Genomic DNA, 23,120 nt, shown 5'->3' with positions numbered 1-23,120 from the left:
AAAGACAATGTGCCCACCTTACTTCCTAAACTGGAGCGTGATAGGAAGATGCGCGAGTACAAGCGCACGTTGGTAGACGCGCTACTGAGAGAATTCCCAAATGTCACAGGGGAACAAGTGGAAGCCCAAGGCCAAGGCAGAGGAGGAGCAAGAGGTCGCCAAGGCAGCTGTGTCACGGCCAGCTCATCTGAGGGCAGGGTTAGCATGGCAGAGATGTGGAAAAATTTTGTCAACACGCCACAGCTAACTGCACCACCACCTGATACGCAACGTGTTAGCAGGAGGCAACATTTCACTAACATGGTGGAACAGTACGTGTGCACACCCCTCCACGTACTGACTGATGGTTCGGCCCCATTCAACTACTGGGTCTCTAAATTGTCCACGTGGCCAGAGCTAGCCTTTTATGCCTTGGAGGTACTGGCCTGCCCGGCGGCCAGCGTTTTGTCTGAATGTGTATTCAGCACGGCAGGGGGTGTCATTACAGACAAACGCAGCCGCCTGTCTACAGCCAATGTGGACAAGCTGACGTTCATAAAAATGAACCAGGCATGGATCCCACAGGACCTGTCCGTCCCTTGTCCAGATTAGACATTAACTACCTCCCCTTAACCATATATTATTGTACTCCAGGGCACTTCCTCATTCAATCCTATTTTTATTTTCATTTTACCATTATATTGCGAGGCTACCCAAATTTGAATGAACCTCTCCTCTGTCTGGGTGCCGGGGCCTAAATATATGCCAATGGACTGTTCCAATGTTGGGTGACGTGAAGCCTGATTCTCTGCTATGATATGAAGACTGATTCTCTGCTGACATGAAGCCAGATTGTCTGTTACGGGACCTCTCTCCTCTGCCTGGGTGCTGGGCCTAAATATATGACAATGGACTGTTACAGTGGTGGGTGACGTGAAGCCTGATTCTCTGCTATGACATGAAGACTGATTCTCTGCTGATATGAAGCCAGATTGTCTGTTACGGGACCTCTCTCCTCTGCCTGGGTGCTGGGCCTAAATTTATGACAATGGACTGTTGCAGTGGTGGCTGACGTGAAGCCTGATTCTCTGCTATGACATGCAGACTGATTCTCTGCTGACATGAAGACAGATTCTCTGTTACGGGACCTCTCTCCTCTGCCTGGGTGCCGGGGCCTAAATATCTGAGAATGGACTGTTCCAGTGGTGGGTGACGTGAAGCCAGATTCTCTGCTATGGGACTTCTCTCCAATTGATTTTGGTTAATTTTTATTTATTTAATTTTTATTTTAATTCATTTCCCTATCCACATTTGTTTGCAGGGGATTTACCTACATGTTGCTGCCTTTTGCAGCCCTCTAGCCCTTTCCTGGGCTGTTTTACAGCCTTTTTAGTACCGAAAAGTTTGGGTCCCCATTGACTTCAATGGGGTTCGGGTTCGGGACGAAGTTCGGATCGGGTTCGGATCCCGAACCCGAACATTTCCGGGAAGTTCGGCCGAACTTCTCGAACCCGAACATCCAGGTGTTCGCTCAACTCTACTCGACACCAATTCTTAAAAAACATAAAATTTGGTTAATCCTTGAGTAAGTTGCTTTAATATTTTTTGTATTGATTTTTAAAATTAAACTATCATTGCTTTGTTCTCATGAAACTGTCCTTCTGTTTTCAACATTATAAAGCAAAGCTCTAAAGTAGATGTGAACAGAACCTATGCCAATCTTAAGCACAGGGTAATATTATTAAGCCATCTCATACCACCAGCTATGAGCTGTCTCTCTCATATCTATCTCTGTATACAAAGTCATACAGGGAAGGCTGTTTTTTAGTCACAAAGTCAAACTGCCCACTGGCGGTTTAAACATAGAAAGAGCAATGACTAAAATAAATAAAATACTAATTATATTAAATCTTTTGTTTGCTGATAGCAGATTAGTCTAATGGCAGTCGGTAGGGAAGACATGAACAGTGAGACTAGCATGATTTGTTTTGCAAACAAATTATGGTCCCTCAATTTTTGAAGGACTTCCCAAACATGTAAAACATGAGACAACCAATCCGAAGTAAATACCAAAAACATCATCTAGATATACCCCTAGAAACTAGGAAAATAGATACTGAAATACGGCTGGGGCATTACAAAACCCAAAGGGCATCAAAAGGTATTCGAAATGCCCTTTGGGGGTGTTGAATACAGTTTTCCATTCATCCCCCTCCTTTAACCGCCTCCGGACCGCCTAACGCAGATGTGCGGTCCGGAGGCGGCAGCCCTGAGCAGAGTGACGCATATACGCGTCATCTCGCGAGGGCCGAGATTTCCTGTGAACGCGCGCACACAGGCGCGCGCGCTCACAGGAACTGAAGGTAAGCGAGTGGATCTCCAGCATGCCAGCGGCGATCGCTCGCTGGCAGGCTGGAGATGTGATTTTTTTTAACCCCTAACAGGTATATTAGACGCTGTTTTGATAACAGCGTCTAATATACCCGCTACCTGGTCCTCTGGTGGTCCCTTTTGTGTGGATCGACCACCAGAGGACACAGGTAGCTGTGTAAAGTACCACAAAACACTACACTACACTACACCCCCCCTGTCACTTATTAACCCCTTATGAACCCCTGATCACCCATGATCACCCCATATAGACTCCCTGATCACCCCCCTGTCATTGATCACCCCCCTGTAAGGCTCCATTCAGACGTCCGTATGATTTTTACGGACCCACGAATCGGATCCGCAAAACGCATACGGACGTCTGAATGCAGCCTAACAGGGGGGTGATCAATGACAGGGGGGTGATCACCCCATATAGACTCCCTGATCACCCCCCTGTCATTGATCACCCCCCTGTAAGGCTCCATTCAGACATTTTTTTTGGCCCAAGTTAGCGGAAATTTTTTCTTTTTTTTTCTTACTAAGTCTCATATTCCACTAACTTGTGTCAAAAAATAAAATCTCACATGAACTCACCATACCCCTCACTGCATCCAAATGCGTAACATTTTTTAGACATTTATATTCCAGACTTCTTCTCACGCTTTAGGGCTCCTAAAATGCCAGGGCAGTATAAATACCCCACATGTGACCCCATTTCGGAAAGAAGACACCCCAAGGTATTCCGTGAGGGGCATATTGAGTCCATGAAAGATTGAAATTTTTGTCCCAAGTTAGCGGAAAGGGAGACATTGTGAGAAAATACCCCAAAAAAAAATTTCCTCTAACTTGTGCCAAAAAAAAAAATTCTATGAAAATGGGAAAAGTTGTCTTTTGCCAAGATATTTCTCTCACCCAGCATGGGTATATGTAAAATGACACCCCAAAACACATTCCCCAACTTCTCCTGAGTACGGCGATACCAGATGTGTGACACTTTTCTGCCACCTAGGTGAGCAAAGGAGCACACATTCCAAAGAGCACCTTTCGGATTTCACAGGGCATTTTTTACACATTTTGATTTCCAACTACTTCTCACACATTAGGGCCCCTAGAATGCCAGGGCAGTATAACTACCCCACAAGTGACCCCATTTTGGAAAGAAGACACCCCAAGGTATTCCATGAGGGGCATGGCGAGTTCCTAGACTTTTTTAATTTCTGTCACAAGTTAGCGGAATATGATGATTTTTTTTTTTTTCTTACAAAGTCTCATATTCCACTAACTTGTGACAAAAAATAAAAAATTCTAGGAACTCCCCATGCCCCTCACGGAATACCTTGGGGTGTCTTCTTTCCAAAATGGGGTCACTTGTGGCGTAGTTATACTGCCCTGGCAATTTAGGGGCCCAAATGTGTGAGAAGTACTTTGCAATCAAAATGTGTAAAAAATGGCCTGCGAAATCCGAAAGGTGCACTTTGGAATATGTGCCCCTTTGCCCACCTTGGCTGCAAAAAAGTGTCACACATCTGGTATCACCGTACTCAGGAGAAATTGGGGAATGTGTTTTGGGGTGTCATTTTACATATACCCATGCTGGGTGACATAAATATCTTAGTCAAATGCCAACTTTGTATAGAAAAATTGGAAAAGTTGTTTTTTGCCAAGATATTTCTCTCACCCAGCATGGGTATATGTAAAATGACACCCCAAAACACATTCCCCAAGTTAGTGGAATATGAGATTTTGTAAGGAATAAAAATAAAAAAATCATCATTTTCCGCTAACTTGTGACAAAAAATAAAAAGTTCTATGAACTCACTATGCCCATCAGCGAATACCTTAGGGTGTCTACTTTCCGAAATGGGGTCATTTGTGGGGGTTTTCTACTGTCTGGGCATTGTAGAACCTCAGGAAACATGACAGGTGCTCAGAAAGTCAGAGCTGCTTCAAAAAGCGGAAATTCACATTTTTGTACCATAGTTTGTAAACGCTATAACTTTTACCCAAACCATTTTTTTTCCCAAACATTTTTTTTTTTATCAAAGACACGTAGAACAATAAATTTAGCGAAAAATTTATATATGGATGTCGTTTTTTTTGCAAAATTTTACAGCTGAAAGTGAAAAATTTCATTTTTTTGCAAAAAAATCGTTAAATTTCGATTAATAACAAAAAAATTAAAAATGTCAGCAGCAATGAAATACCACCAAATGAAAGCTCTATTAGTGAGAAGAAAAGGAGGTGAAATTCATTTGGGTGGTAAGTTGCATGACCGAGCAATAAACGGTGAAAGTAGTGTAGTGCAGAAGTGTAAAAAGTGGCCTGGTCATTAAGGGGGTTTCAGCTAGCGGGGTTGAAGTGGTTAATCTGAACAAATTGTAGGCTCATCTAAGGTCAGTTTTGGAGAACTATTGAGCCCCAACAATTTGATTAAATAAATCAGGAATGAGAGGAAGTGGGTGCTGGTTCCGTATAGTGATTTACTGAGATCCCTGTAATGAATACAAGGACGCAGACCACTGTCTTTTTCCCAACAAAAAAGAAGCCAGCTGCTACAGGAGACACCGGCAGTCAAACGTGTCCTTTTCTTAGACTATCCTGAATATAGTCTTTCATAGCCTGTCTTTCAGACCCATCTCAATGGGGCAACTGTATTCCCGATGAGGATTTAAGGCTTCAGAAGCCTCCTTAGAGAATACATTCTTGAAGTTCTTGATGAACCCATGGATAGGACCTTCTTCCAGATTGAGACCAGAGAGCTGAAAAGAAAAGCAATGAATAGAGCACTGAGGACCACATTTTGTTAATTCCACATAACTCCAATCAAAGACTGGAAAATGTGTTTTTCAACCAGGGTAAACCCAAAATAACATCAGCAGATAGGTTATTCATGACATACAATGAACATTTTTCAGAATGAATAGACCCAACCGTCATAAGCAAATCAATAGTTTGATATTTAATAAACCCCAGGCACCAGAATGGGTTCAGGTAATTTACAGACCACGAGTCCCAAAGCAGAAACTTTGCAGCAGCCCCCGAATCAACAAAAGTCAGGCCCATAAATAGACCTTCCTAGGCAAGATAAATTAACTGGCAAGAGAATTTTATCATATATTTCAGGAAATACCTGTGCTTCTGAGTGACCTCCCTGATCATCACTCAGACACTGACGTTTTCTGCCTTTGGTCTAGCAAGACAGGACCGCAGTTGATGAGCAGGGCTGCTGCAGTAGATACACAGTCCATTATTAAGGCAATGTTCCTTCCGCTGCTGAGAGGACATGGCTGTCGGGATTCGAACCCGTGACCAGCCACATCCCAGGCAGTAGCCCTGCTTACTAGGCTACCATCCTCTCTGGACATTCCTCCCTGAAACCTATTAGTTAACCTCAGTCTTGCCAAGCCTTGCTCATCACCCTTGATTCCCCACACCTGGTACTTCCCTATATAAGTCCAGCCCCTTGCACTCTAGCTTGCTGATTATTGAGCTCATGAGCCTTGATCAAGCTTCTCCTCATCTGCTGCTCTTGCTACTTGCTACTACCGCTACTACCACTGCTGACCAGGAATTGCCTACCGACTACTCTTCTGCTTTGCCCCTACCTGCTGAACTGCTACCACCGTTGCCATCCGGATTGTCTGACCACGCTTACTGCCGCCTGCCCTGACCTACCGCCTGCCTACCGACTACTCTTCTGCTTTGCCCCTACCTACTGAACTGCTACCACCGTTGCCATCCGGATTGTCTGACCACGCTTACTACCTGCCTGCGGTCCTTGCCACTGGGCTCCACTCCTACCTCCAGCCAGCTGTCCTCTGACTCAGGTGAGCCTGTAGGACTGTTACAGAATAATCAGCCACACTATGGAGTCCGCAATGGCCACTCTGCGTAAGCAGGTCTCTGAACTTCAAGAATTTGGTACTACATATCAGGAGAAATTTGCCCAGCTCCAAGTCGTAGTCCAAAGCCAACAGAGCGAGATTATTGAACTACAGAGGCAACTCCTGGACGTCCGCGGCACGGCTGCAGACACCCGCATGCCACTCCCATCAAGATTCGGCGGTGACAGACGCCAGTATCGGGGGTTTCTAAACCAATGCCGCATCTATTTTCAGATGTACCCGGCCCCCTTCACCACCGAGAAAAAGAAGGTGCTATTCATGGTCAATCTCCTGACGGATGAAGCATTAGCATGGGCATCACCATACGTGGAGACTAACAGTCAGCTCCTGAACAACCTAAACAACTTCATCACCGCAATGAGCCAAGTCTTCGACGACCCCAACCGCAGTGCGACAGCCGAGGCGCGACTACATAGTCTGCGGCAAGGGAGACGCTCCGTCGCCGAATACACCGCTGAGTTTCGCCGTTGGGTCACGGACACCACCTGGAACCCAACGGCACAGAGGAGCCAATTCCGGCGAGGCCTGTCCGAATTAATAAAGGACGAACTCGCCAGAGTTGAGGCCCCGGACGATCTGGACGACTTCATTCAGTTATGCATCCGGATAGATCAAAGACTCTCCGAGAGGAAGAAAGAAAGACTCTGGTCCTTGGACCACAGACCCACTTATTCCTTCTCTTCCACCGCCCAGCGCGACCCCCGGTCAGCAACTGAACCTATGCAGGTCGACGCTCTACGTAGGTCTCTATCCACAGCTGAGAAGGAGAGACGGCTGGCTGAAAACCTCTGCCTCTACTGTGGGGAGCCGGGTCATTTTGCCATCAAATGTCCTCATAAGATCCGAAAGACTATTGCCATCACGGAACTAAAGGAGCAACCACAGACTCCAACCCCACCAGCAGCCCCTGAAAATAACAACACGGCGGCTCATGGATCCCACTTCATCGTCCCCATCCTCATCGAGATTGAGGGGCGACAACTCCCCTGTTCAGCGATGTTAGACTCCGGGGCAGGAGGCAACTTCATGGACCTAACCTTCGCCCGCGAAAAGAATATTCCACTGACAATCAAGGCAGCCCCCGTTGACCTGGAAACCGTCGACGGATCCCCACTCTCCTCGGGGCCGGCCACTCACGAGACCACCGAACTACAACTCCTCATAGAACCAGATCACCGTGAAAAGATCCACTTCTCTCTGATCGCCTCCCCGAAGTTCCCAGTGATCTTGGGCATCCCATGGTTGGCCACCCACAACCCCTCGGTGGACTGGGAAACCTGCTGCATACGATTCCCGCCCGAGTTCTGCACGCTAAATTGCTCCCACAAACCCGTCCTTCCACCCGAAGACACCACCATCTCAAAACTATCTGTCAAGGATCTGCTACCCCCTCAATACAGCGAGTTCCAGGATGTCTGCGACAAGAAAAACGCAGACAAGCTGCCACCACACCGACCCTACGACTGCCCTATAGAACTGTTGCCCGGGGCCGAAATACCCTTTGGCAGTATCTACTCCCTCTCAGAGCCTGAACTCAAGGCTCTGAAAGAGTACCTGGACGAGGACCTGAGGAAGGGGTTCATCCGGCCCTCCACCTCTCCCGCGGGAGCCCCCTTTTTCTTCGTAGAGAAAAAAGACTCCTCCCTGCGTCCCTGCATAGACTACAGAAAGCTTAATGACATAACCGTAAAAAACCGGTACCCGCTCCCACTGATTTCCGAACTCCTTGAGAGACTCCGGGAAGCGAAGATCTTCACCAAACTCGACCTTCGAGGGGCCTACAACCTCGTCCGAATCCGCCCTGGGGACTAATGGAAGACCGCCTTCCGGACACGTTATGGTCATTTCGAGTACCTGGTCATGCCTTTCGGACTCTGCAATGCTCCCGCCACCTTCCAGCACTTCATTAACGACGTCCTCAGGGACATGCTGGATCTGTTTGTAGTCGTTTACCTGGACGACATCTTGATCTTCTCTGAAGACCTCGAGCAGCACCGCGAACACGTCCGCAGGGTACTGCAGATGCTCAGACAGAACTCTCTCTATATCAAGCTAGAGAAATGCGAGTTTGAGCGAACCACCACTCAGTTCCTCGGATACATCATCTCCCCAGAGGGCCTAAGTATGGACCCGGGGAAGGTCCAAGCTGTGATGAACTGGCCCGTTCCGAAAAACGAGAAGGAGATACAAAGATTCATTGGCTTCGCCAACTTCTATCGGAAGTTTGTCCGGAACTTTTCCAAGGTCATAGCACCAATCACCCAACTCACCAAGAAGGCAGTCCCCTTCTCCTGGACACCCGAGGCCCAGGAGGCCTTCACCAAGTTGAAACTCCTCTTCACTTCTGCCCCAATCCTAATCCACCCGAACCCCGAGCTCCCATTTACAGTCGAAGTGGATGCATCAGACTCTGCGGTGGGGGCAGTTTTGTCACAACGGACAGGGGAGAGGATGCTATTACACCCGTGCGCATATTTCTCCCGCCAGATGTCCCCCTCTGAGAAGAACTATGACATCGGGAACAAAGAACTACTGGCGATCAAGGATGCCTTCTCAGAGTGGAGACACCTGCTGGAGGGAGCCACCAACCCCATAATCGTACTAACTGACCACAAGAACCTCGAGTTCATCCGCAGCGCTAAGAGACTCTCAGCCAGACAGGCCAGATGGAGCCTATTCTTTTCCCGCTTCAACTATCTCATCACCTATCGCCCTGGATCAAAAAACGGCAAGGCTGACGCCCTTTTCAGAATGTTTTCCGAGCCCTCACAGAGTAACAAGGGCCAAAATAACATCTTGCCCGAGAGAAGGGTCGTAGGGGCCACCTACTCTAAAGAACTCCTGGGCACAATCAAAGAAGGATATGAAAATGACCCCTTCCTCTCCCACCCCACAGGCAATGTCAGCCTTACGTTTAAGAACGGTCATTGGTTTCATCAGGACCTACAACTATATGTAACAGAAATCGCACGGCTCGAAGTGCTCAAACTCAACCATGACTCGTAGGTGGCCGGCCATTTTGGCACAAGAAAGACCCAGGAGCTTCTCTCCCGCTCCTTCTGGTGGCCAACATACAAGGAGGACATCAAGAGGTACATCTCCTCGTGCACGGTCTGTGCCCGCAATAAGACTCCTCGTTCCTCTCCCGTGGGTCTGTTACAACCTCTCCCGATTCCCTCCCGCCCCTGGGGCTCGATCTCCATGGACTTTGTGGTAGACCTTCCTCCTTCAAAAGGGATGAACACCATCCTGGTCGTGGTCGACCGTCTCACCAAGATGGCCCATTTCATCCCCTACAAAGGCCTACCCACAGCCAAACAGACGGCCGATCTTATTCTCAGAGAGGTCTTCAGGCTGCATGGGATCCCGGACGACGTGGTCTCCGACCGAGGTGTACAATTTGCCTCTGGAAGAACTTCTGCCTGGCGCTCGGGGTTAAAGTGAACCTGTCCTCTGCTTTCCACCCTCAGTCAAACGGGCAGACGGAGAGAACTAATCAGACCCTAGAGCAATACCTACGCTGTTTCAGCTCCCACCTGCAGGATGACTGGCTTGATCATCTCCCCACGGCCGAGTTCGCCTACAACAATGCTGAGCACAGCTCAACCAAGCACAGCCCCTTCTTTGCTAACACAGGCTCGCACCCGGTGTTCATTCCCCACCTACCCATTGCCTCCACCCTCCCAGCAGTGGCCGAACGCCTAACAACCCTACAGGAGGCACAAGAGAACATTATAGACAACCTCCAGCTTGCCCAGAGGCGCTTTAAACAGGGAGCAGACAGACGTTGCAAACCCACCCCGGGCTTCCATGTGGGAGACAAGGTATGGCTGTCCACCAGGAACCTCAGATTGAAGGTCCCCTCCAAAAAATTTGCTCAAAGATACATGGGTCCGTTCCGGATCACCGCACAAATCAACGAGGTCACGTTCCGGCTCGACCTTCCGGACTCCATTAGGGTGCACCCTGTCTTTCATTGCTCTCTCCTCAAGCCTTACGTGGAGAACACCTTCACAGGCCGCCACTCGCCCCCACCACCACCCGTGAGGGTACAGGGTGAAGAAGAATACGTTGTCGCAAAGATCCTCGACTCCAGGATCCACCGGGGAAGACTACAGTACCTAATTGGGTGGGAGGGTTACCCTCCCGAGGATAACTCCTGGGAGCCAGAAGAGAATGTCCACGCCCCCAGACTGGTAAAAGAGTTCCACCAACGGCACCCCGGTAAGCCTGCCCCTGCGGTGCCCGGAGGTCACCTTGGAAGGGGGGGAGTACTGTCGGGATTCGAACCCGTGACCAGCCACATCCCAGGCAGTAGCCCTGCTTACTAGGCTACCATCCTCTCTGGACATTCCTCCCTGAAACCTATTAGTTAACCTCAGTCTTGCCAAGCCTTGCTCATCACCCTTGATTCCCCACACCTGGTACTTCCCTATATAAGTCCAGCCCCTTGCACTCTAGCTTGCTGATTATTGAGCTCCTGAGCCTTGATCAAGCTTCTCCTCATCTGCTGCTCTTGCTACTTGCTACTACCGCTACTACCACTGCTGACCAGGAATTGCCTACCGACTACTCTTCTGCTTTGCCCCTACCTGCTGAACTGCTACCACCGTTGCCATCCGGATTGTCTGACCACGCTTACTGCCGCCTGCCCTGACCTACCGCCTGCCTACCGACTACTCTTCTGCTTTGCTCTACCTACTGAACTGCTACCACCGTTGCCATCCGGATTGTCTGACCACGCTTACTACCTGCCTGCGGTCCTTGCCACTGGGCTCCACTCCTACCTCCAGCCAGCTGTCCTCTGACTCAGGTGAGCCTGTAGGACTGTTACAATGGCACTGACTTGCATTGGTTCCTCGGACTCCGCAAGGGTCTTTGACACAGAGTAAATAGAAGGCCGGACATAAACAGATCTTTCCCGCTTACGTTCCTTAAGATGTCTGTCAAGTCGAATAGCTAAAGACTAGCTTCGTCAAGGAAACCTGGGTTAAGATGGCTAACCAGAAGATCTTTCAGTATGTCAGAAAGACCTAATCTAAATTGTAACTTAAGAACTGGGTCGTTCCATCCCGAGGCAGTACACCACTTGTGGAATTCTGAACAGTACTCCTCCACAGGTCATCTGCCCTGGCGCAAAGATAAAACCAGTCTCTTCACATAAGCCGCCCTGTCTGGCTCATCATACAGTAGACCAAATGAGGAAAAGAAATCGCTCCACAGAAAATAATTCAGGGGAACTGGGTGACAGGAAACAGGCCCACTCCTGTGGGTCCACCTTCTGAGCTTCCAACCTTGATGAGTGAGGCCTAAGGCAGAAATACAGTTTGCAGCTCTCCCGAAATGCAACAAAATTTTTATGATCACCAGTGAACTGGTCAGGGATCTTCACTTTCGGTTTTGATGGAGCTGCAATGACCAGGGTGCGGGACTCTTGCTGCTGTACCGTCTGTGCCAGCTCTTGAACTAATTGGCCAATACCCTCCGTCCGAGAGGCCAATGCTGCCATTGCATCCATAATAATGCAGGTCACCCAGACAAGTATTTTAGGGCCAGTAATGTAACAGCAGTCGGTAGGGAAGACACAGACAGTGAGCCCTCACTGGAACCCTGCACGCTTTCCCTGCCCGATTCCAATGCAATCCCTAGGCGGAAAGTCCACAACTGGTTGACGTTCCCTACTCGACTAAGGTTTAAGACAGATGAAAGAGACAAAAACAACACAAAAAAAAGTCAAAACAGAACAGAAATTGGTTGGAACCAGGCATGCAGTACCAAAACAAAAAGACGGAGGGAAGTCAAATAACCAAGCCGAGATCCGAAATAGACAGGAAACACAGTACCAAATCACGAGATAAAGGGTAGTCAAATAACCAAGCCGTGATAAGAACCAGTTGGAAAACACAGACCCAAATCACAAGAGTAGTCAAAAGCAAGCCAAGGTCAAATATACAAATAATCCAAAAAGGGACTGGGTGCACAGTTAGGAATCAAATGTGAATTGCCAGGAGGAGATTTATATAGAGCGCAGAGTCCATGGATCAGAACCTGATAGGTCCATGGACTCAGCGCTCCATAGGACAGTTTACAATCCACAGAGTAACTGGGCAGCTAGGCTGTCACTCAGCCCGCCACCAATCTCCCCCAGCATAGCCACACTGCAGGGAGAAACTAATGCTAGGGATGTGGCCGCAGCTTTGAGGCTATTCTCACACAACGTGGCCATGCCGAAGCCTGAGACCGCATCGCTGGAGGCCAGACAGGTGAGTTTGTGACAATCGTGCATTTAATTTTGACAGGTTTCCTTTAAGTTGTATAACAATTATGAAAACTGTGTGTGCTCTTCTCACATCTACTTCCCCTCTATTATGAATACTATAGTCATTGAATACCTCTGTTGTCAGATTCACAGCAATTTTCTAATACCTAAATATAAATATCTGACAGGGTCAATGCCAATCCATGCTGCTCTGGTTCTATAAACAGCAGTGATATTTAGTCACTTGTACTGATCCCTGCATAGAAGATGAAGGCTCATGCAGTTTCACTAGGTAAGCTTCATGAACTACTGGCAGCAGAACAAAGCAAAGTGCTTGTCTAAATTATCTAATAAAAAAAACTGTACATAGTTTCTTCTTTGAGGCTGATTCTGTGCCTAATGTTCTAATGACCATTTAGCAAATAAGGGTGATTTTTGTTTTGTATTTGCATGTGGTGTAGAGTGTTTTTTCTTTGATTTCTTGTAAGCCAAAATATATATAAAGCTCGCAAGCCTGAAGTGACCGCTTTCTCTACTGACTTTGCGGTTTGTGAATAGTGAGGTTTCTGTACCGAAACTAGTAAGACCATTCCTTGTTTTGAAAAAACTTCCTGCTAGACCCAGTATTAGTTTACGGGATTCGGACGTAGGGACCTAACCTAGTGTGCGACCCTGCTTTAACCACTGCAGAACACATGTCTGGAGTATTGCATCTTGTCAGACCCAGCACTAGTTTTTGAGTCTCTTATGTTGGAACCTTAGCTAATGAGTCGCTGCTTGTCTGTCGCGGAGCACAATTTTTAGGTCCTGCACTTGTTCGTCTGTCTATGTTTGTAAGGGGTTCCTTTCTCCCGGTTTATAGCATTTCTTACCTAGTATAATTAAAAGTTGCGTTTTATTATGTTACTGCCCCCCTTTTTTTATCTTTTGTAATTTACATATCTATAAAATCGTTTTTTTGACACAATAGAGAGAGCTATGGGGACTGGGTATTGCGGATGTGCTAGTGGCGATCTAGCAGCCCATGTCCTCAGCTCTATACCCAAAATCCAGGTGACAGGTTCCCGTTAAATATGGCAATAATTGCCACCTGTTTTTCAAAGAATTAATGACCTCACTAAGTGAACTCTACTATTATTTTAAACATGTCCCTTTCAATTAGTGATTCAATTACACAGAATCAGCAGCATGCATATCATGACTGTTGTGTCTGTTGAATTTCTATTACTCTACTACACCTGCTAGTAAATTATTTGCCATGTAGAAATATCATTTCTACCAAAAACAATGATTGATCAGGTTAGTGAGGTTAGTGTTGTCTGACTGCTATTATTTTGAACACAACTGTACATAAAGACCTCCAGGACGTCATATGAGCAGGTCACAGGCAAACAGAACAGACATGACAGAAAAGCATATAAACAGAAGTGGCAACGATACCACTGGACCAAGAGTACCGGAGGACCAAACAAACACCTGAAGGGAGGAGCCAGTGATCCCTGTACTTCACAGAGCCCCAGATGGTGGGGATGACTGGGCCGAGGGCTCACTGGTCGCACCTCCAGGACGATCCCGGAATGCTTGGCCCCTACCTACCAGGGATAGACAAACAGAACCAGAGGTACACACAGGTTAGCGATTCCCCCTCTGGGGAAGCCAGGAACCCACTTCCGGAGGAGACATGAAACAAGCATACAGGGCAGGAACAGATAATGGACATAAACATAATACATAAGATAGGCAAGTACAGAGCAGAACATGGCAAAGCACATAAGACAGGAACCGAAGCACAGACACTAGAGAACAGACACTTGATGCAAAACCAGGCGACACCACACCGAAGGGTAAATGGAAAACCCCCAGGAACAGAAGCAAGGTGCTACACCTAGCCAGGCACAGACAGGCCAAAGGACAGACTGACTAAGACTGACAGACTGAACAGAATAAACTGACAGACAAAACTGACCTGACCCCTAGAACCACAGCTACAGGTCTATATAGCTGGGTAAGGAGGCACCTAGGAAGACACACCCAGGCACAGCAGACAGGTAAAGTTAACCCCAACAGAACCGGAGCTCAGACAGCCAAGACACACAGGAACAGAACTGGACATTGCCCCTGGCAACCAGCATACACCGATACAGAACTGGGCGTTGCTCTTGGCAACCAGGATTCACGGATACAGAACTACAGATACAGTCAAAGGGGTACACACGTACATGGGCAGGTTCACACTAGATACCGAAGCCAGCATGCAGCGAAAAGCAACCAGCCTGCACGGAATCACGCGCAGCCAGTACACAAAAGGCATGTAGCCAGCCTGCACGGCAACACACGTCACGGTGAACCTCACCGTGACTAAATGTAACTATTTAGAAGACTAGTGGGGTAGATATTTGGAAGTTCTGAAGAGAGGATATATTTGCCAGAAAAAAAAAAATAAGTGAACCCTTTGGAATTGCCTGGATTTCTGCATTGATTACTAGAAAAATGTTTACATATGACAAAAGAAAAAATAAAGTGCAGGTGCTAAATAATGTAGTACAGTTGAGAAGCAGAACGTGAAGAATGATGCACCATGGACTCTGGGGGACCGGGTGCAATTAACTCAGTGTAGATTAATGCACAAACAAACTATCTACAGATGAAGAAAATTCTGTACCATTACCACTCTCTAGGAGTTGAAGTCCTGTTACTGTCACTCTAAGAATACCATGGACAATACTAAAGGGGATAAGTAAGAATCCAATGGCCTAGAGCGGTGATGGCTAACCTCTGGCAATCCAGCTGTGGTGAAACTCCCAGCAGGCTCCATTCATTTTTATGGATTTCTTAGAACAGCAGAGCAAGTGTACATTTTGGGAGTCGTAGTTTTACCTTACCATAGCTGGAGTGCTGGAGGTTAGCCATCACAGGCCTAGAGTGTTTTGATATGAGAAGAACTCTTATAAGGCTTACGGCATGTAGACATTGGCATGAGTTCAAGACCGCTATAGCTGGCACATACGCATAACCCAGCAGCAGAGCAGCATGAGGTTGGAGCAGAGTGGCACGCAAAGGCTAATAAGAAAATGGCGAGCATATGAAATGGTGAGCTGGTACATTGTGACCTGGATGATTTAACATGGCTTTTTTAACTGACCAATGATTAAGGACAAAGAGGAGTCAGAGACACGTTGGATTAATGTGTTCTTTCAACTAGTTTGATTATGTTTTATTGTCATATATTATGCCTGTATGCTGTTCTTCATCTCCTGTCATATTCTCTCATGTCACTATGTGATTTTATGTGTAAGATCCTTTACACAGGCCTAGTTAGGGTGCACTACACTAGTTTCTCCACTACAGTGTTACAGTGTATATATAGCTTAGCTCAGGCCTAGTTAGGGGGGGTCTTCCCTGAAGTCTAGTCAGTGTGCAGCCATGATGTAGCTGCCTGCTGGAGGGAGGCCTTCTGCCTCTCTGCTCTCTTGCTGTTGGCTCCACAGTCCAGGGTTAAAGCCTACAAGATTCAGCCTAGAGGTGAGAAATCCACTTCTATAGCTCACTCCTCCGGGGTGACCAGTGACAAGCTCCAAACAGCAAGTATTCAAAGGGATTAGTGTATGTTATTCAAGTCAAAGGATAGCAAACGGCCATACTCAAAGGCTTCCCAGGCACCTTTGCAATTAGGTATAGGACACAGTTTCCGGCATCCACACCTGCAGTTTAAATCCTGAGGGCAGTTAGGTCAACTGTCGGAAAAGCACTGGAAATAGAAGTTTAAGGATTCTCAAAACCACCTTTTAATTCAGGTTAGAACAAGGCGAGAGTTGATACCAGCTTAAGACTTTTTATACTTCAAAAGCCTAGTCTGAAGCAGTAGCTTTCATATATATAAAAGACAAAGAGCCTGTTTTACCTGAGGACTTACAATATCCTACCCCCGTATGCATGAGACAGTATTTCATATCTGGATGTACAAGAGACTGTTTTATACTTGGATGTAACCATTATTAGGAGCAACGTTCAGTAAAAGTTATAAGCTGGATTGCACCATCCTTGTCTCAGTCTTCAGTTCCTCAATTAACACTACAGTAAATGGTTGTACCACCATAAAAAGTACTGGCGTCACGACTACAAGGGACCTTGCCATAGGCACATTAATACAGACCATCAAGGGCACCTCGAACCACCATCTGGCCTGTGTCCCTTACACCAGAGTGTGCCCCAGAGAATTCCTGTGCCGTTCTCCTTATCACTTGTGCAGGCCTGCCCAGGGACGACATAACTGTGAGTAACCAGAACTGTATTCACCTCGGCCCACCTAATGCTCACACCGTGGCCTCACATATAATTCCCCTGTTGGTCGGGCTCGCTACATTTCTGCTTACGGACACAATGTGACTATATTTTAACCTTGATGGAATAAAGGCTACATTTTTATCCTGCTGGAAGGCTGGATTTACTTCCTATTGTGTACCTTTGGATGGCTAGAACAGCCAGAGTCATATCCACCCATTAGGGGTGAGCTGATAATAGACTTCCTGTGTTTTCTCAGCTATGGCTAATTTAAAGTAACACTCTCACAAAAAATGTATTCTCATATTCTCTGACCTGTTAAAAAGGTACATGATGTAATCTGTGGTGAGGTTATCTTCTCATCAGTGACTGTATTTGTGAGCTATCCTCTCTATTCTATATTTCAGCTGTGTCATGTGACCAACTCTCTGATCTCCAACTGACACAGGACAGGAAGTCAGTTTCTTCTTTATTCATTCCTATGAGACTGATATTGAGGCTCCCATAGGAATACATAGAGAAACGGACTTCCTGTCCACACATAAGCGGCTGTGTTTTTTGGAAAGTATTATTGCTGGTCACATGACACAGCTGAGAAGCATAAGGGAGGGGATAACTCACAAATACAGACACTGGTAAGAAGATTACATCCATCACAGATTACATCATCGTGTACCTTTCTAACAGGTGACATAGTACATAAGTAACATAGTACATAAGGCCGAAAAAAGACATTTGTCCATCCAGTTCGGCCTGTTATCCTGCAAGTTGATCCAGAGGAAGGCAAAAAAAACCTGTGAGGTAGAAGCCAATTTTCCTCACTTTAGGGGAATAAAAAATTCCTTCCCGACTCCAATCAGGCAATCAGAATAACTCCCTGGATTAACGACCCCTCTCTAGTAGCTATAGCCTGTAATATTATTACACTCCAGAAATACATCCAGGCCCCTCTTGAATTCCTTTATTGTACTCACCATCACCACCTCCCCAGGCAGAGAGTTCCATAGTCTCACTGCTCTTACCGTAAAGAATCCTCTTCTATGTTTGTGTACAAACCTTCTTTCCTCCAGACGCAGAGTGTGTCCCCTCGTCACAGTTCTGGGGATAAATAGATGATGGGATAGATTTCTGTACTGACCCCTGATATATTTATACATAGTAATTAGATCTCCCCTCAGTCGTCTTTTTTTCTAAAGTGAATAACCCTAATTTTGATAATCTTTCAGGGTACTGTAGTTGCCCTATTCCAGTTATTACTTTAGTTGCCCTCCTCTGGACCCTTTCCAGCTCTGCTATGTCTGCTTTGTTCACTGGAGCCCAGAACTGTACACAGTACTCCATGTGTGGTCTGACTAGTGATTTGTAAAGTGATAGGACTATGTTCTCTATGCCCCTTTTGCTGCAACCCATTATCTTATTGGCCTTGGCAGCAGCTGCCTGACACTGGTTTTTGCAGCTTAGTTTGCTGTTTATTAAAATTCCTAGATCCTTTTCCATGTGAGTGTTACCGAGTGTTTTACCATTTAGTATGTGCGGGTGACTTGCATTATTCCTTCCCATGTGCTTAACTTTACATTTGTCAGTGTTAAACCTCATCTGCCACTTATCTGCCCAAGCCTCCAATCTATCCAGATCAATCTGCAATCTATCCAGATCAATCTGTAGTAGTATACTGTCATAGAATATTTTTTTTGCGAGAGCTCTTCTTTAACAGTGTTGGGTATTTAATAATGTTATAGTTCTCCAAATTATGGAAGACAGGTCAGCATTACTAAATAAGATTGTTGCAAAAGCAAATTTGGTTTGAGTGACACATGTATGAACATTTTCAATATAGACTCTTACAAATAAATATTATAAAACTTATTTCTTCCTCTAATCAATGACTGGTCATCCCATTGGACTATACACACACACTCAGTTCACACCATTTGTGTCAGTGACATTTCAGTTTACCCCATATGGAAACTTCCGTCCTACATCAACTTATACGGTGCGCCAGTGAGATCACTCAAAACTCACAGGAGATGATGCTAAAGATTTGTCACACTTGACACCCTAGATGAATTCCTGCAGCAGTGTGACATTGGTTTGTGGGTTATACTTCTGTGTTTACACAGTTCTCTGCAGTTACCTCCCTTTAGCATTATTCAGGAAGACCAACTCCCTTTTATTTTCAGGTTACGATTTGTAGAAAATGGAGAATATTTCAGTTTACCATGGAAAACTTAGCCGTGAAGATGGAGAGAAACTTTTATGCGAAGCTGGAAAAGATGGAAGTTATTTACTACGTGATAGTGAGACGAAACCTGGCATGTATTGTCTTTGTGTCTTGTAAGTACTTTTGATAACTCATGTTGTTTTCATCTATTGTAGACCTTTTAGTCCAGTAATTGCTAGCGATGAATGCATAGCCAGTCTGCTCTTCATCTTTAACCATATAATGCTGAAATAATCTGTAACCTTGAGATATACTTAGGTAATACTCTGATTAATTTCAATGTGAGTCTTAACCAAGTCAATATATGATCTGTCTTCAAGACTAGACTATAGTTTATACTAGAGTTTACCTAGTAAGATTGAATTAGTTATTGTTGTACTACCTTAATTCAATCAAGTCCTTGCAGCGCACAATGTTACAGGAATGGAAGCGTTCCTTCCTGACAATCGGTTGCTCGTTCAGTGAGGGAGACCACTGCATTTACATGCACCTATCTCCTTCATAGTATAAGGCCTTATGCACATGGCCGTTGTTTGGGTCCGCAGTTTTGGCTGCACGGATGCGGACCCATTCACTTCAATGGGGCCGCAAAAGATGCGGACAGCACTCCGTGTGCTGTCCGCATCCGTTGCTCCGTTCCGTGGCCCCGCAAAAAATAAAATAAAAAATAGAACATGTCCTATTCTTGTCCGTTTTGCTGACAAGAATAGGCATTTCTACAATGGGCCGCCCGTTCCGTTCTGCAAATTGCGGAAGACACACGGGCGGCTTCCGTTTTTTGCAGATCTGCGGACCACAAAAAACGGAATGGTTGTGTGCATGAGGCCTAAGAATGAGGGATCGCGATCCCTCGTCCCTATACAGAATCATTGTTTCTGGCCAACAGATCACTGTTTAGACAGCACAATCTGCTGCCTAGGAACAATGACTGGCGTGCCTGCACAAATGACAAGATCACCCGATGATTGAGCGTTCCCCTCGTTCATTGGGTGATCGGCGGCACATTTAGATGGGCAGATTGTCTGGATAGAGTATTCACAGGAACAGCCGTTCCCGATAATGTGCTAGAAAATCGGGTATTCTAAATCCACCTTTAACCGATCACTTGACAGAATTTACCAACATATAACGTAAGTTGCAAAAATGTAGTTTCCCATCACAAACATTAAAACAGTATTAAATGTCCTAGTAAATGTCATAACAGAATACAGACATTCACCCGGCGGTCATTTTGCGGCGAACTTTACTCATTCATGGTTCGCCAAACAGGCAAACATATGGCACTATATTCTTTTACACTGTGAAAAACTTTGACCCATGACACATCCATCAGGTGGCACAGGACAGCCAATTGAGATGTTTCAGCACATGGACATACCCTCTACCTTATAAATAAACCTGATCTGGGCGCCATTTTACATTCAGTCTTTTGCCAATGTAGAGAGAGGTTGCTGTGTGAAGCAGTGGCAGACAGTTAGGGACACCAAACGCTAGCTAATAAGGCCGCAAAAGTCCTTTTAAGGACTGGTATAGGTGTGCTATCGATAGGTGTGATATACTGAGGGGGGTAATATACTTATAATATACTTTCTAATATAGAAAGTATATTATAGTGCATTTGTATTGTGCAGCAGTTGGGTCCGGTTCTGCTGCAATACTGCAGCTACAGATAGTGACAAATGCCATTGGAACAAATCATTTCTACTTTTGTTGGAATTTTTGTCATTGATCCCCCTCTAGTATGTCACTGTCCATATTGTGGGACTATTTGTACACTTCTACTAAGTATTTGGGGGCTGCAAATATAAAGCTGAAGGTTTTTCAGGTTCGCCTGCCATTAAAGTGAATGGGTCCTGCCGCAAACTTGCGGTTCGCAAACATTTGATTGCGCGATCGCATTCGAGAACCGTCCCGGTCGATGTTTGTCCATCACTAGTGCTCAAGTAATTAAAGAAGATTGAAGAATTGAAGAGATATGTATGCATAATATAAAAATTGGCATATAAGTTGCTTTGGTGAATTATGAGGATTTTGGATTTTTTGGAGATATTCCAATAGTGTGTTGTCCTTCCCATATTACCAATTAAAAGCTTAACTGAAGCCAAAGTTTTACATTTATACCACTTACCATCAGCTACCAAAGTTTACAAGTGTACACAAGTCCAATCACCTAGTAATACAACCTATATGCACTGCCAACATGTTAAGGCCCCTATACACAATGTATTGCATTGTATTCGCAACAACTGGAGGGCTACAAGCTTGACATAACTGGTCTTGTATGAATGGTGAGATCCAGACTTGCCTCCCAACATCATCTGAACATTTTCGTTAAAATCCTTTTGTTCTCCCAGGAGATAAGCTGCCACCATAAGCATCTGGCAGTAGCTTTCGTCTCTCCCCATAGACAACACATACACTCTCAGCCAAACTGAATGCATGTCGGTATGGAAGAATCCAGCGAGATAGCTGTTGGCCAACAGCTATTGAATGTGTAGGTCCAGTTCTAAAACCATGTTCTTTTCACTGCCATAAAGGTATAGGTATAGCATGCGTCTACTTCCTCTACCTTCTTTGAAGACAGCTAGCAAGGAAAATGAGATCAAAGATCACACACAAATAACAAGGGTGCTGTCTTACTGTGAGAAGCAAAAACAAGGTGTTAAATTAAGAATGTGAACTAGATGGTAAAACAGATGTAGGCTCAATGGGCCTTGCATGACCTAGATCCAACAAGCGTTACATGGTTGAATAGACACTTTCTGAAATTGTATTTGGTTTAGCTTTGCTTTGCTGCAGAATGATTTTGATAAGTGATATTGATTAACTAATAATGAAATAGAAGAAATTGGTACTTAGTAACTGTATCTTCTTTTTTATGCCACCTTTATGCCCTAAGTGACCTCAAGAACATGGCAGATCATTTTAGAGTTGATAAGTGTAAAGTAATGCGCCTATGTTAAAGCAATTATATTGCTGCATATATATTAAATGAATTCAAACCTAAGGACAACAGAGCAGAAGAAAAACTTCTAGTTACAAGAAAGAGTAAGCAGCAGTACTTAATCCCAAGCAGCAGCTGCAAAAGCAAGTAAAAACCTGTGAATGCAATGTAACATCAACCCTCTGTATATATAGGCAACATGCTAAATATGGAATTAATTTTTAGGGTTCACATTTTAAAACGAAAAATTGTCCCTTATATTTTGTCCTTAAAATCAAATTAACAGAACAACACATCCGCAAATGGTCTCTATTTTCGTACATAGCAGTAACCATTGCAGATGGCTTTCATTTTATAAAGTGCACCTCCAATTATACTGAAAATAGTAATCGTACAGAAATGTGAGCAGTAACGGCACTTTCACACAGGCATTCTCTATGTGTTATGGATTTCAGATTCAGAGTTTAGTGACCGAACATACCGGAGGACATAGCAGGAGAACGGAGCGTTGCCCAGGGATAATAGTAAGTACAGTGAGATCCCTGGGCGCCGCTGTACATATCATGATACTTAGTTCACAATTCTTTGCCAGATGAAAGGTCCTCTTTAAGTACAAACTTAGAAATACTCTAGAAATACTCTAGGAGAACAATACGTCTCTTAACGTGGATGTGCAGCTCTTTGAAGTGGTATCATGAAGTGACTTTGACAACATAGAGGACGGTGGAGATAAGATCATTCTGTTAGCAGAGACGACTTAAAGCACCCTACCGGGTTATGGGTTATAAGTGCCATCTCCTTCACTGCCAAAATGAGGACAACTCAATAAAAAAACAAATGTGATATTCTTTCAAATATACTGTGTGATACATCAAAAAGACTAATAGAGATCTGCATTATAAAGATGTGGCTGTTTAAAAACATTCAAATAATAATATAATAATCTTTATTTATATAGCACAAACATATTCCGCAGCGCCTTACAATTCAGGGGTTCATGTACAAACAGTCATAAATAACATAGTAACAGACAAGTCGATTATTACAACAAGAGGAATGAGGGCCCTGCTCGCAAGAGCTTACAATCTATGAGGGGATAGGGGTGACACAAAAGGTAGAAGTGCTTGTTTTGTACGATAGTCCAGCCATCTTGGGAGA

The 23,120-nt window shown here is 45.3% G+C and overlaps 1 protein-coding gene across 5 annotated transcripts in view; it reads left to right on the top strand.

The window, feature by feature from the left end:
• The window catches only part of SH2D1A (SH2 domain containing 1A), a 146,207-nt gene that overhangs the window by 66,435 nt on the left and 56,652 nt on the right, over positions 1 to 23,120 (top strand). For 2 of the 5 annotated variants that reach the window (XM_044268735.1, XM_044268738.1), the window contains one exon: positions 18,978 to 19,131. In XM_044268735.1, coding sequence (XP_044124670.1) covers positions 18,995 to 19,131 — 137 coding nt within the window. In that variant the 5' untranslated portion in view covers positions 18,978 to 18,994. Of the gene's footprint in view, positions 1 to 12,786; positions 12,809 to 18,842; positions 18,891 to 18,977; positions 19,132 to 23,120 lie in introns of those variants that run through there. The other 3 variants (XM_044268740.1, XM_044268736.1, XM_044268739.1) reach the window with 3 other exon arrangements.

The sequence above is a fragment of the Bufo gargarizans genome, chromosome 9 (assembly GCF_014858855.1).
Source record: "Bufo gargarizans isolate SCDJY-AF-19 chromosome 9, ASM1485885v1, whole genome shotgun sequence".
Taxonomy (NCBI): domain Eukaryota; kingdom Metazoa; phylum Chordata; class Amphibia; order Anura; family Bufonidae; genus Bufo; species Bufo gargarizans.
This window is presented reverse-complemented; position numbering and strand designations above follow the sequence as displayed.